The following is a 15568-nucleotide window of genomic DNA, read 5'->3' as shown; positions in this document are numbered from 1 at the left end:
CCCCAGGCCTATTTTACCCCCTCCCGCCGTGCGTGGGTTGGGAATGGATTTGACTGAGTAGAAGTGCCACCCAATTCAGTACCCACTGGCCACCACAAAGAAAGGAGTGGATCATCATACAAGGAATTGCAATCTGAGAAGCAATGTTAAGACTGAGTAAAACTCATCTCTTCAAAGCAGAGAGAGCATCACTTCGCACCTAACCAGACTTAGCGATTGGAAACACTGGGTGATGGATCCTACCTCACAAGACCAACACCCTAAAGTTTGGAGATCACAGAATTCACTGGAGAATCTAGTTGGTATTTATGGAGTCTGATGGGATAAAAGAGCCCAAATTAACTCACACACTCAATCCATTCATCTGAATCACACTCCTAAGTTCGCTAACTTCTCGTGGCCAATTTCCTCCCAATGATATAACCAATTTACAACGACTTTAGGCCGCTTATCGAGGGTGTTATGAGTTTGCCAGACCAAACAATAACTACTTCCAAAGCTCTGCTATATAAATAGGAATTGCACAATAAGGTTCAAACAGAAACATTATTACTTCTATTAATCTAACAATTCAAATAAAGCAAGTGAAATGAAAAACAGCCTTGTCGGCTAAAAACACAAAACATGGGTGTCCCAGTTTGGTTCTGCACCGCGATTCTATTGAAAACTTTATTATCGATCATGGCAACTTTCTAATGAAGCGCAAGCACAAATGATCGGCGTTCGCTGGTTAAATTAGAGAACTATCGAACTCCTAAAGAATATCGATTGTTTCTATGAAATAAGGCATGCTCTTTTGAAAGCTGGAGTGTTCCAATCATAGAAATTGCAGGGGAGGGGGGGTTATTTGAACACCCTGAACTCCCTCCCTGACATTGCCCGGTTAAGCAAAAAGAAATTGTAACAAAAGTCAGCAGGAAAAGAAGAAAGTCCGAGATAATACTTTTGCAACTTTGTTTTTTTCGAAGACGTGAATAAGGGGGGAGATTTTCTGTGCTGCTGTCAAGCAGTACGTCACCCGCTGTGATATGAGAGCAGTGTTTCTCTGTGTATCATCCCTTACATTTCAAAAGCTCAAGGTCCACACACAAATCATAGAACATTGTAGCACAGAAAACCATTTGGCCCATTGCATCTTACCAGCCCCTAGCATAACTTTTTTATATTTTTATTTTTATTTTTATAAATTTAGAGTACCCGATTATTTATTTATTTTTCCCAATTAAGGGGCAATTTAGCGTGGCCAATCCACCTAACTTGCACATCTTTGGGCTGTGGGGGTGAGACCCACGCAGATACGGGGAGAATGTGCAAACTCCACACGGACAGTGACCCAGGGCCGGGATGCGTCCTCAGCGCTGCAGTCCCAGTGCTATCCACTGCGCCGCATGCCGCCCCTACCTCTAACATAACTTGATAGACACTGTTCCCACGTGTGTTTACTTGAAAGTTATCGCTTCCATGTACTCCCTCATTAAATGGCACATGGAACCACTGAATTTTTAACTCACAATAGAAGGCCATTTGATCCATCGTGTCTCTGCTAGCTCTTTTCTGGAGCACCTCAGTTCCCCTTGCTCTCTCTCTCTCTCTCTCTATAGCCCTGCGTCAATCCAAAATTAATCCACTGTTACCACGGTCACCCTCTGTTTCTTTCCCTGCTTCAGCTATTTCTCCAGGTTTCCCTTAAAGATGCAATGGTTTGAGCCTCAAACATATCTCGGTGCCAAATCATTCATTCCATGCACTAAAAAACTCCAGGCGTGTAGGAATGATTTTCCGAACTGCTTTCCTCACTCTTGCAGTGGTGACTTTAACCTAATGACCTTGGTCACCCACTCCCCAACCGGAGGAAATAGATTTTCCATATTCGGACCATCAAAACCTTCCAGAAGGTTAGTAACCTCGATTGATTCTCCTCATGTGGGCCTGCTCCAGTGTGAACTGATCCAGGATGTCACTCTGCTTCAGGACTATGCTGTAACAGGGGTGCAGCAACAAGTATAAAGTACTTAACCTGTGGCCTAACCATTGACTTGCTCATATTTAGCACGAAGCCTGTTCTTTTGCCTGTCGCAGGCTGATGTAGCACATTTGCCTCTGAGTCAGATGTTTAGGGGTTGAAGGCCCGTTCCCAAGACTTACGCACAAAATCTAGGCCCGTGCTCGAGTGCCAGCCTGAGGGTGTGCTGCACTGTTGAAGGTACCATTGTCAGCCCTGGGTAAGAGGATAGCAGGGAGTTCTTTTGGGCAGCTCGGTAGCACAAGTGGATAGCACTGTGGCTTCACAGCGCCAGGGTCCCAGGTTTGATTCCCAGCTTGGGTCACTGTCTGTGCGGAGTCTACACGTTCTCCCCGTGTCTGCGTGGGTTTCCTCCGGGTGCTCCGGTTCCTCTCACAGTTCAAAGATGTGCAGGTTAGGTGGATTGGCCATGCTAAATTACCCTTAGTGTCCAAAAAGATTAGGAGGGGTTATTGGGTTATGGGGATGGGGTGGAAGTGAGGGCTTAAGTGGGTCGGTGCAGACTCGATGGGCCGAATGGCCTCCTTCTGCACTGTATGTTCTATGTCTATGTCTATCTGGCGTCCTATCTGATATTTATACCTCTCGTATTTGATTTTTTTTTTCCCCCCACTTTTAGCTGAGACGTGTAGGTCCAGCACAGACTCGGGTATTGAAACTGGGATGCCGAGCTCTATATAATCTTTATTTATTAGTGTCATAAGTAGGCTTACATTAACACTGCAATGAAGTTACTGTGAAAAGCCCCTGGTCGCCACATTCCGGAGCCTGTTCAGGTACATAGAGGAAGAATTCAGACTGTCCAAATCACCTAACAGCCCGTCCTTCGGGACCAGTGGGAGGAAACCGGAGCACCCGGAGGAAACCCACCCAGACACGGGGAGACGGTGCAGACTCCGCACAGACAGTGACCCAAGCCGGGAATCGAACCTGGGACCCTGAAGCTGTGAAGCAACAGTGCTAACCACTGTGCTACCGTGCCGCCCATTAGCTTAGCTCTGTGCAATTTATGTATAAACTCAACCTTTGAAGTACTGCACACATTTTTGTCCTCCTTATCCTGAGGAAGGATATATTTGCCATGGAGGGAGTGCAGCGAAGGTTCACCAGACAGATTCCTGGGACGGCGGCATTGGCCTACGAGGAGCGATTGAGGAGACTGGGCCTGTGTTCGCTAGAGTTTTGAAGAATGAGAGGTAATCGCATTGAAGCCGACAGAATTCTGACAGTACATGACAGGGTAGGGGGGGATAGGATGTTTCCCTTGGCCGGTGAGTGTCGCACCAGGGGACGCAGTGTCTGGATAAGCAGGCTATCTAAGACTGAGTTCAGGAGGAATTTCTTCACTCAGAGGGTGGCGAACCTTTGGAATTCTCTACCTCAGAGGCCTGTGGAAGCTCAGTTACTGAGAATGTTCAAGACGGAAATTGATAGATTTCTGGATATGAATGACCTCGAGGAATATGGGGATAGTGGCGTTGAGGTGGATAACAGCCACAATCTAATTGAATGACGGACCGAAAGGCATAATCCTGCTCCTATGTTCCTAACTCTTATGTCCATCGGGGAGTGTGAGCTCAACGTAAGGCTTTCCACCCGTCAATCACCATGAGTTGCATTACAATTCCCAACTGTCAAACCAGCAAAGGTTAAGTCAGATCTCCCAAGGTCTCAAAAAGCCACAAAGAGGCAACGTCAGCCACGGTTCAGTGAAGTGCGCTCTCATCTCCGACAGACGTTTGTGCATCCAGGTCCAGCTCCAGAGGCCTGAGCACAAAACTTCAGTTGATACTCGAGCTGCAGCTGTCAGGGGAAATGTTCAGCCGGCCCCTCTCTAAAGATCCCTTGTCAGTAATTCAAAGGTGATGGGCGGCACGGCGGTGCAGTGGTTAGCACTGCTGCCTCACGGCGCCTAGGTCCCAGGTTCAATACTGGCTCTGGGTCACTGTCCGTGTGGAGTTTGCACATTCTCCCCGTGTTTGCGTGGGTTTCGCCCCCAGAACCTAAAGATGTGCAGGGTAGGTGGATTGGCCACGTTAAATTGCCCCTTGATTGGAAAAAAATGAATTGGGTACACTAAATTTATTTTTTAAAAAGTAATTCAAAGGTGAACATATGTTGTGTTGCCCTATTATGTATTTTCTTTTCTTCCCTTTTCTTCCCATGTATTTAATGATCTGTTGAGCTGCTCGCAGAAAAATACTTTTCACTGTACCTCGGTACACATGACAATAAACAAATCCAATCTAATCCAAAGGGCGGCACTGTGGTTAGCACTGTTGTTTCACAGCGCCAGGGTCCCAGGTTCGATTCCCGGCTTAGGTCGCTGTCTGTGTGGAGTCTGCACATTCTCCCCGTGTCTGCATGGGTTTCCTCCGGGCGCTCCGGTTTCCTCCCACAAGTCCCGAAAGACGTGCTGTTAGGTGAATTGGGCATTCTGAATTCTCCCTCTGTGTACCCGAACAGGCGCCGGAATGTGGCGACTAGGGGCTTTTCACAGTAACTTCATTGCGGTGTTAATGTAAGCCTACTCGTGACACTATTAAAGATTATTATTAAGAGTTCCTCCCCCCAATCCTCCTCCACCCCCGTGTCCAAACCAATATTGATCACAGCTCACTGATAATGGTCACATTGCTATTTGTGGGGTCTTGCTGCCTGCACATTGGTTGCCACAGCTGTGACAATGCTTCAGATGTACTTTTCTTTGGGATATTGTGAAAGGTGCTATACAGATACAAGTGCTTTGTCTCTTTGAAATCTTTACATCTTCATTGTTAAAGAGAAGTGAAAGGAGAATCAATTGGCTGACGCTATGCGAGAGAGCGACATTCCTTAATGTTTTCAGTTGATGACGGGGGGGGGGGGGGGGGGGGGGGGGGGCGGGGGGGGGCAAGAGGAGGACTAGCGTTGTAAAAATAAACAAACATTCTAGAGTCATAATCAAGTTTTAAAACAAACCAATGATTTGCACCAGGCTGAGGTCCTGGCATAGACACTCCATCATGTTTACTGCCATTTGCACTGCCTCAAAAATCCCAGTCTGCAAATTACACTGTATAATATTCCCGGCAGATCCACCCTCAGCCGTCTAGGCCCCAAACTTGGGAATTCTGTCCTCAAATCTTTCTGCTTTAACACCTCCCCCTCCTTAAACCCTACTTCCTTGACCAGGCTTCCATCCACCTGCGCTAACCTCTCTTTATGTGGCTCGGTTTCAGATTTTGCCTGATAACCCTTGTGTGAAGTGCTTTGGGAGCCTTCTTTACTGCAAGTTGCTCTGTAAATGCATGTGGCTGCTGTTGCCATTGCACAGGCTTTCTGAACTAGCTGAAGGCTACACTGTGTCTGTGTCTAAACCAGCGGCAGTATATAAATTAGCTGCTGGATTTTCTACATTGCAACTCGCATCGAATGCCACTGTCCACTAATCCCATGGAGCTGTTAACTCATTGAAGTTAAACCAGTTCACCTCTGCGTTAAAGAAAGACATGCATTTGACATAGCCCCTCTCGCAACCGCCAGAAATGCTTCACAGCCAATGAAAAGAGTAGTTTCTGTTGTAATGCAGGAATTGTATCAACTAATTTGAGCATAGCAAGATTCCACAAACAGCAGTGCGGGTCACGGTGCTGGCAGAGGGATCGCTATTGGCCCAGGGCAGAACACAAGGGAGAACGGACTCCCTTGCTCTTCTTCCAATGGTGGAACAGGATCTTTTACGCTCGCCCGAGGGTTCAGACGTGGCCCCGGCTTAACATTTCTATCTGTGCCATGGAGAGCATCCTATCCGGCTGCATAAGATGGGTATAGAGGGTTATGGGCCAAGTGCGGGCAACTGGGACTAGCTTAATGGTAAAAACTGGGCGGCATGGACTGGTTGGGCCGAAGGGCCTGTTTCCATGCTGTAAACTTCTATCACAGCTTGGTATGGCAACTGCTCGGCCCAAGATCGCAAGAAACTGCAGAGTGTGGTGAACTCAGTCCAACGCATCACACAAGCCTGCCATCCCCACATTGATTCTGTATCCACCTCCCGCTGCCTCAGGAAGGCAGGCAGCATTAACAGAGACCCCTCCCACCCAGGCATTGCCTTCTTCCAGACCCCTTCCATCGGGCAGAAGATATAGAAGTCTGAAGACCCGCACATCCAGACACAGGAACAGCTTCTTCCCCACAGCTACTAGAACAAAGAATAAAGAACAAAGAAAAATACAGCACAGGAACAGGCCCTTCGGCCCTCCAAGCCTGCGCCGACCATGCTGCCCGTCTAAACTAAAATCTTCTACACTTGTATTCTATTCATGTATTTGTCAAGATGCCCCTTAAATGTCCCTATCGTCCCTGCTTCCACTACCTCCTCCGGTAGTGAGTTCCAGGCACCCACTACCCTCTGTATAAAAAACTTGCCTCGTACATCTCCTCTAAACCTTGCCCCTCTCACCTTAAACCTATGCCCCCTAGTAATTGACCCCTTTACCCTGGGAAAAAGACTCTGACTATCCACTCTGTCTATGCCCCTCATAATTTTGTAGACCTCTGTCAGGTCGCCCCTCAACCTCCTGCGTTCCTGTGAGAACAAACCGAGTTTATTCCACCTCTCCTCATAGCTAATGCCCTCGTACCAGGCAACATCCTGGTAAATCTCTTCTGCACCCTCTCTAAAGCCTCCACATCCTTCTGGTGGTGTGGCGACCAGAATTGAAGACTATGCGACCAGAATTGAACACTATATAAGACTCCTCAATGACTCTCCCTTGGACTGATCTGTTCCCTGGAAGTACACTATTCACGATGCCCAAAGCTGCTCTTGTTTGACCCTTGTTCCGCACTGTAACCAATCACTGTTTGTCGATGTACCATTTGTCAATGTACTCTGTCAATTATTCTTTTGTCGACTGTGTACGTACTGTGTACGTTCCCTTGGCCGCAGAAAAATACTTTTCACTGTACTTCGGTGTGTGTGACAATGAATATCAATCAATCAATCAATCAATTTTGTACAAAAGATGGCATCTCCAACAGTGCAGCATTTCCTCAGTACGGCAGTGTCAGCCTCGACTTTGGTGATCAAGTCTGTGGAGTGGAAATTCAAACTTAGGGACAAGTCTGACTGAATGGTAACTGACACAAAGCAGTTACAGAAATTGGTGAGAAAAACATTCGAATTAGTGGGGGGGGGCAGGTATTTCACCTAATGATATCCCTGTGATAACACAATGTTAACTCAGACTCGTGTGTATAAACCATCCAAAACGTCTTGCAAGAGATTTAAGCCGCGACCATTGTATTATAAATGGGGTCCCGGGTTCGATTCCCGGCACTGTCTGTGCGGAGTCTGCACGTTCTCCCCGTGTCTGCGTGGGTTTCCTCCGGCTGCCCCGGTTTCCTCCCACAAGTTTTTAAAATTTGTTCATGGGATGTTGTCATCGCTAGCTGGGCCAGTATTTATTTCCCATCGCTTATTGCCCTTGAGGGGGCAGTTAAGAGGCAACCACATAACAATAATCACTTTTGTCACAAGTAGGCTTCAATGAAGTTACTGTGAAAAGCCCCTAGTCGCCACATTCCGGCGCCTGTTCGTAGAGGCCAGTATGGGAATTGAACCCGCGCTGCTGGCCTTGTTCTGCATTACATGCCAGCTGTTTAGCCCACTGTGCTAAACCAGCCCACATTGCTGTGGGTCTGGAGTCACACGTAGGCCAGACCAGGTAAGGGTGGCAGATTTCTTTCACTAAAAGGCAATAGTGAACCATCGGCATTGGTTTCATCGTCACCATTATACTTTTTAATTCCAGATTTTTATTGAATTCAAGTTTCACCATCTGCAGTGGCGGGATTCGAACCTGGGTCCCCAGAGCATTACCCTTGGTTTCTGGTTTACTAGATCAGTGACAATACCAGTACATCACCACCTCCCCTGGAAGGTGTGCTGTTAGGTGGATTAGACATTCTGAATTCTCCCTCAGTGTACCCGAACAGGCGCCGGAGTGTGGTGACTGGGGGATTTTCACAGTGTTAATGTAAGCCTACTTGTGACACAAATAAAGATTATTATTATTGCAAGGGCAGCAGCTGCATGGGAACACCCCACCTCCAAGCCACACCAATCCTGCCTTGAAACTACGTCATCTTCCGTTCATCGTCAATGAGTCAAAATCCTGGAACCCCCCTAAGAGCACTCACACACAAACTGCAACAGTTCAAGAAGACAACTCACCTCAACCTTCTCAAGGGCAACGTGGGCTAGAAACATAGCAAATAGGAGAAAGAGGAGGCCATTCGGCCCCTCGAATCTATGCAATTATTCATCATGATCATGATGATCATCCAACTCAATAACCTAATCCTGATTTCCCCGTATCATTGCATCTCCTTTGCCCCAAGTGCTTTATCTAACAGCTTCTTGATGGACAATAAATGTTAGTCTAGCCAGCGACACAAACATTCTGGAGTGAATATTTTTGAAACTTGTGAATGTCCTTTGGATTGTTCAGGGTGAACTTGAGGATATGGTGTTTTATTACTTATGGTATTAAATACAGAACGTAATTGACAATTAGGACTGGTAATCTGACATGTAACAGAAATCCTGAACTCAGCAATATCCTTGCATGAAATATGAGCCAATAATGATTTTCTGTGAAGGACAATCTCATGCCATGCATACAATGTGTCAAATCTTTATACATATGGAACATGTACTCACACACACCCAAACTCAACACTAACACACACAACAAAACTCAACACTAACACACACAACCAAACTCAACACTAACACACAACCAAACTCAACAGTAACACACAACCAAACTCAACACTAACACACACCCAAACTCAACACTAACACACAACCAAATTCAACACTAACACACACAACCTACTCAACACTAACACACAACCAAACTCAACACTAACACACAACCAAACTCAACACTAACACACAACCAAACTCAACACTAACACACACCCAAACTCAACACTAACACACAACCAAACTCAACACTAACACACAACCAAACTCAACACTAACACACAACCAAACTCAACACTAACACATGCCCAAACTCAACACTAACACACAACCAAACTCAACACTAACACACACCCAAACTCAACACTAACACACAACCAAACTAAACACTAACACACAACCAAACTAAACACTAACACATGCCCAAACTCAACACTAACACACAACCAAACTCAACACTAACACACACCCAAACTCAACACTAACACACGCAACCAAACTCAACATTAATCACACACCCAAACTCAACACTAACACACAAATATACTCACACACGACCAAACTCAACATTAACCACACAACAAAACTCAACAATAACCACACAGCCAAACTGAACATTAACCACACACCCAAACTCAACATTAACCACACATCCAAACTGAACATTAAACACGCACCCAATCTCAACACTAACACACACACAAACTCAACACTAACACACACCCAACCTCAACACTAACACACACCCAACCTGAACACTAACACACACCCAAACTCAACACTAACCACACACCCAACCTCAACACTAACACACATCCAAACTCAACACTATCCACACACCCAAACTCAACACTAACACACACCCAAACTCAACACTAACACACACCCAAACTCAACACTAACACACACCCAAACTCAACACTAACCACACACCCAAACTCAACACGAACCACACACCCAAACTCAACATTAACCACACACCCAAACTCAACATTAACCACACACCAAACTCAACATTAACCACACACCCAAACTCAACACTAACACACACCCAAACTCAACATTAACCACACACCCAAACTCAACATTAACCACACACCAAACTCAACATTAACCACACACCAAACTCAACATTAACCACGCACCCAAACTCAACATTAACCACACACCCAAACTCAACACTAACACACACCCAAACTCAACACTAACACACAACCAAACTCAACACTAACACACAACCAAACTCAACACTAACACACAACCAAACTCAACACTAACACACAACCAAACTCAACACTAACACACACCCAAACTCAACACTAACACACAACCACACTCATCACTAACACACACCCAAACTCAACACTAACACACAACCAAATCAACACTAACACACAACCAAACTCAACACTAACACACACATAGTCACACACAACAAAACTCAACATTAACCACACACGCAAACTCAACATTAACCACACACCCAAACACAACACTAACACACCAAAGTCAACACTAACACACACATACACTAACACACACACAAATTCAACACTAACACGCAACCAAACTCAACACTAAGACACAACCAAACTCAACACTAAGACACAACCAAACTCAACACTAAGACACAACCAAACTCAACACTAACACACAACCAAACTCAACACTAACACACAACCAAACTCAACACTAACACATGCCCAAACTCAACACTAACACACAACCAAACTAAACACTAACACACAACCAAACTCAACACTAACACATGCCCAAACTCAACACTAACACACAACCAAACTAAACACTAACACACAACCAAACTAAATACTAACACACACCCAAACTCAACACTAACACACAACCAAACTCAACACTAACACATGCCCAAACTCAACACTAACACACAACCAAACTCAACACTAACACACACATGCACTCATACTCACACACACACACAAACTCTACACTAACACACACATATCCTCACACACCCAAACCCAACACTGACACACACATGCACTCACACACAAACTCTACACTAACACACACATGTCCTCACACACACAAACCCAACACTAACACACACATGCACTCACACACACACAACCAAACTCAACACTAACACACACATGTCCTCACACGCACAAACCCAACACTAACACACACATACACTCACACACAACCACAATACTAACAGGCACACAGCGCGTACACACATACCTGAACACGCATGCACAAATAATTGCTCAAACACACACTGCCCAGACTCATTTTCACAAACATAGCTATTGATTATTGAGCTGGTCTGTCTACATTTAAAAACAAAAGCCAACCCCAAACTTAGTTTGATGCGCTGCCGCTTTAAGCAGTGATGCTGGGGTACGGGACCCTCGGTCCAGTCGCCTCTACCTTGACCTGCGCACTAAATTTAAACACTCAACCCTGAACTCTGGCCTGGTTGACTGTACAAAGGTTATTGTCAATTTATCACAGTGTGGAGTGGAAATAGACCGTGCCCTGAAAAACAGCAGAGAGACCCGCCGTTTCCGCTTCACTCCAGGGAAAATAAAATAAAGACAGCGCGTTCTTGTTTTGGAATAACCCAATGAAGGCTTAAACAAATTTCCTGTTATATAAATAATATTTTTTCTTGAAAAAATACACACGGCTGTGGAGTGGAAATATTGAATAATTGGGATCATTTTTCCCCTCTCCTGGCCTGGTTGAGGGCGCCGCTGAGTGTAACTGCAGGAATCGAGATAAATGAATGAGATTTGTCTCCCCCGCTCTCTTCTGCTCAGTGCGGTGTCACAGCGAGACAAGGTGCCCGCTGAGGTCCAGTTTAGTTCAGGGAGATAGCAGAGAGCAAAGGGCAACATGCGCTGTTTGCCAGGGAACTGGGCAAACAGAGGGATGCAAGCGAGTGACCCCCAGGAGAACCCTTCACACGTTGAAAATAACAAAACAAAGTCACTCTTTTATTTTCTCTCCAAAGCTCCTTCCCCCCTCTCCCAGAACGTGAAACCACTCACACCACGCACCATTGTCACCAATACCACACACTCCAGCAACTTGATACATTTACATGGGGGAGAAGAGAGAAGGTTAAGGATGATAGTGTTAGAGATGGGGCGGGGGGGGGGGGGGGGGAGTATGGATTGGATGGGCCGAGTGGTCTGCAATCTAGGCTGGATTCGGTGCGAAAAGAGACAGGAAAAATGCACAGATTTTTTTTGTTGTTGTTACTTTATCGAGAGTTGCAAGGGCAGAGCCCAGAGTGTGGGCAGGGTACACACCCTTCATCCAGCAACTCGCCTGCTCCAAAAACCAAGTCAAACCCCATCTAATTCATGCTCCCCTCCAGAGAGTCACTAATTCATCTAATTCATGCTCCCCTCCAGAGAGACACTCCGGATCCAGGCATTACACCTGACACCACACGCATCCTCTCCAAAAGCAGATTGCCCAGGTGGGGAGAGAGGGCACAACTCGAGGCAAATAAAAGGGATTTTTTAAAAACCCTCTCTCTCTCTCTCTCCATCAATCCATCTCTCCAAATTCTCAATTGATTCGCCTTCCGGGCAACAAAAAAAAAAGATTTGAGGACATCTGATGAAGAAAGTGAGGATCCATTAAAAGAAAAGAAGAAAAAACTTTCGAAGGGAACAGGGAAAACAGGCATTTGCACTTTCAAAAGATAACAGGCATTTGCAGGAAGATTGTGGGGAAGAGCTAGTACAGGGGAGACGGGCCGAAGGGTTGATGCTGGGAGGTTGTTTTTTTGGAGGGGTCTCTCTTGTCCTTACCTGGGTCATCAGGCGGTCTGCTCCGGACTTCTCCTCATCCTTGAAGATGATGTCTGGGTTGTAGTTGGGAATGAGCTCTTTGAAGCGGGACGCGTTCCTGTTGATTTTGCTGTCGGACTTGCCGCTCGCTCCCAGGGTCTTCTCGGCCACGTTGGGGATGAACTGCTTGTAGGAGAGCGGGGTGAGCTTGCGGTTCTGCCTCCTCCTGCTGCCGTAGCCTCTGCCTGGCCCGCAGCCCATCGCCCCGGGGCTGAGCAGCAGGTAGCAGCCGCTGGCCATCACCCACACAGCGCCCCAGCAAAGCCTCATCGTGCCCCCCGCCCCAAACACACACACCCCTCTCTCTCCCCCTCTCACCCCCCTCACACCACAGGCAGGACTGAGAGACAGCAGCACCCACCCCACCCTCCCTCCCTCTGATCCAGGGAGGGGGGGGGGGGATGTGTCACCACCCCCCCACCCCCCCACCCCTCAGATCCAGGGGAACGCGATCATCCAGGGTGTGGACAGAGCACTGTGTCCCCGGGAACGGTGCAGGGCAGCAAGCCCAACTCTCCCCCCCCCCCCCCCCCCTGCCCTTCCTCCCCTCCCTCTCTCCCCCTCACCCAGCCAGCCGCGGGATCACAGCCACCCAGTCCCGTCCAACCGCTTCATGGACTAACCGAAATCCCGCAGGGAGCCGGGGAGAGGGTGGGTGGGACGGGTGACCCCGGTGCGAAAGAGGTGAGAGAGAGAGAGGTGGGAGAGGGCTCTGTGTGTGTGACAGAGAGAGAGAGAGAGAGGTGGGAGAGTGCTCTGTGTGTGTGACAGAGAGAGAGAGAGAGAGAGGTGGGAGAGTGCTCTGTGTGTGTGACAGAGAGAGAGAGAGAGAGGTGGGAGAGTGCTCTGTGTGTGTGACAGAGAGAGAGAGAGAGAGAGGTGGGAGAGTGCTCTGTGAGTGTGACACAGAGAGAGAGAGAGGTGGGAGAGTGCTCAGTGTGTGTGACAGAGAGAGAGAGAGAGGTGGGAGAGTGCTCTGTGAGTGTGACAGAGAGAGAGAGAGAGGTGGGAGAGTGCTCAGTGTGTGTGACAGAGAGAGAGAGAGAGGTGGGAGAGTGCTCTGTGAGTGTGACAGAGAGAGAGAGAGAGGTGGGAGAGTGCTCTGTGTGTGTGTGTGACAGAGAGACAGAGAGAGGTGGGAGAGTGCTCTGTGAGTGTGACAGAGAGAGAGAGAGAGGTGGGAGAGTGCTCAGTGTGTGTGACAGAGAGAGAGAGAGAGGTGGGAGAGTGCTCAGTGTGTGTGACAGAGAGAGAGAGAGAGAGAGGTGGGAGAGTGCTCTGTGTGTGTGACAGAGAGAGAGAGAGAGAGAGGTGGGAGAGTGCTCTGTGTGTGTGACAGAGAGAGAGAGAGAGAGGTGGGAGAGTGCTCTGTGTGTGTGACAGAGAGAGAGAGAGAGAGAGAGAGGTGGGAGAGTGCTCTGTGAGTGTGACAGAGAGAGAGAGAGAGGTGGGAGAGTGCTCAGTGTGTGTGACACAGAGAGAGAGAGAGGTGGGAGAGTGCTCTGTGAGTGTGACAGAGAGAGAGAGAGAGGTGGGAGAGTGCTCAGTGTGTGTGACAGAGAGAGAGAGAGAGGTGGGAGAGTGCTCTGTGAGTGTGACAGAGAGAGAGAGAGAGGTGGGAGAGTGCTCTGTGTGTGTGTGTGACAGAGAGAGAGAGAGAGGTGGGAGAGTGCTCTGTGAGTGTGACAGAGAGAGAGAGAGGTGGGAGAGTGCTCAGTGTGTGTGACAGAGAGAGAGAGAGAGGTGGGAGAGTGCTCAGTGTGTGTGACACAGAGAGAGAGAGAGAGGTGGGAGAGTGCTCTGAGTGTGTGACAGAGAGAGAGAGAGAGAGAGGTGGGAGAGTGCTCTGTGAGTGTGTGACAGAGAGAGAGAGAGAGGTGGGGGAGTGCTCTGAGTGTGTGACAGAGAGAGAGAGAGAGAGAGGTGGGAGAGTGCTCCGTGTGTGACAGAGAGAGAGGTGGGAAATTGCTGTGTGTGTGTGACAGAGAGAGAGAGAGAGAGAGGTGGGAGAGTGCTCTGTGTGTGTGACAGAGAGAGAGAGAGAGAGAGGTGGGAGAGTGCTCTGTGTGTGTGACAGAGAGAGAGAGAGAGAGAGGTGGGAGAGTGCTCTGAGTGTGTGACAGAGAGAGAGAGAGAGAGAGGTGGGAGAGTGCTCTGAGTGTGTGACAGAGAGAGAGAGAGAGGTGGGAGAGTGCTCTGTGTGTGTGACAGAGAGAGAGAGAGAGAGAGGTGGGAGAGTGCTCTGTGTGTGTGTGACAGAGAGAGAGAGGTGGGAGAGTGCTCTGAGTGTGTGACAGAGAGAGAGAGAGAGAGAGGTGGGAGAGTGCTCTGTGTGTGTGACAGAGAGAGAGAGAGAGAGAGAGGTGGGAGAGTGCTCTGTGTGTGTGACAGAGAGAGAGAGAGGGAGAGAGGTGGGAGAGTGCTCTGTGTGTGTGACAGAGAGAGAGGGAGAGGTGGGAGAGTGCCTGTGTGTGTGACAGAGAGAGAGAGAGAGAGGTGGGAGAGTGCTCTGTGTGTGTGACAGAGAGAGAGAGAGAGGTGGGAGAGTGCTCTGTGTGTGTGACAGAGAGAGAGAGAGGGAGAGAGGTGGGAGAGTGCTCTGTGTGTGTGACAGAGAGAGAGGGAGAGGTGGGAGAGTGCTCTGTGTGTGTGTGACAGAGAGAGAGAGAGAGATGTGTGAGAGTGCTCAGTGTGTGTGACAGAGAGAGGGAGAGGTGGGAGAGTGCTCTGTGTGTGTGTGTGACGGAGAGAGAGAGAGAGGTGGGAGAGTGCTCTGTGTGTGTGACAGAGAGAGAGAGAGGGAGAGGTGGGAGAGTGCTCTGTGTGTGTGACAGAGAGAGAGGTGGGAGAGTGCTCTGTGTGAGTGTGACAGAGAGAGAGGGAGAGGTGGGAGAGTGCTCTGTGTGTGTGACAGAGAGAGAGAGAGAGAGAGAGAGGTGG

General features: G+C 48.1%; 1 protein-coding gene across 1 annotated transcript in view; it reads right to left on the bottom strand.

Annotated features, from left to right (window-relative positions):
* The window catches only part of LOC140386733 (indian hedgehog protein-like), a 135276-nt gene extending 122376 nt beyond the window's left edge, over nucleotides 1-12900 (bottom strand). The window contains exon 1 of the mRNA XM_072469364.1: nucleotides 12590-12900. Within this exon, the coding sequence (XP_072325465.1) occupies nucleotides 12590-12898 (309 nt within the window). The 5' untranslated portion in view covers nucleotides 12899-12900. The remainder of the gene's footprint in view (nucleotides 1-12589) is intronic.
* Nucleotides 12901-15568: the final 2668 nt, after the last annotated feature.

This window comes from Scyliorhinus torazame, chromosome 2 (genome assembly GCF_047496885.1).
Source record: "Scyliorhinus torazame isolate Kashiwa2021f chromosome 2, sScyTor2.1, whole genome shotgun sequence".
NCBI classification, from domain to species: Eukaryota; Metazoa; Chordata; class Chondrichthyes; order Carcharhiniformes; family Scyliorhinidae; genus Scyliorhinus; species Scyliorhinus torazame.
This window is presented reverse-complemented; position numbering and strand designations above follow the sequence as displayed.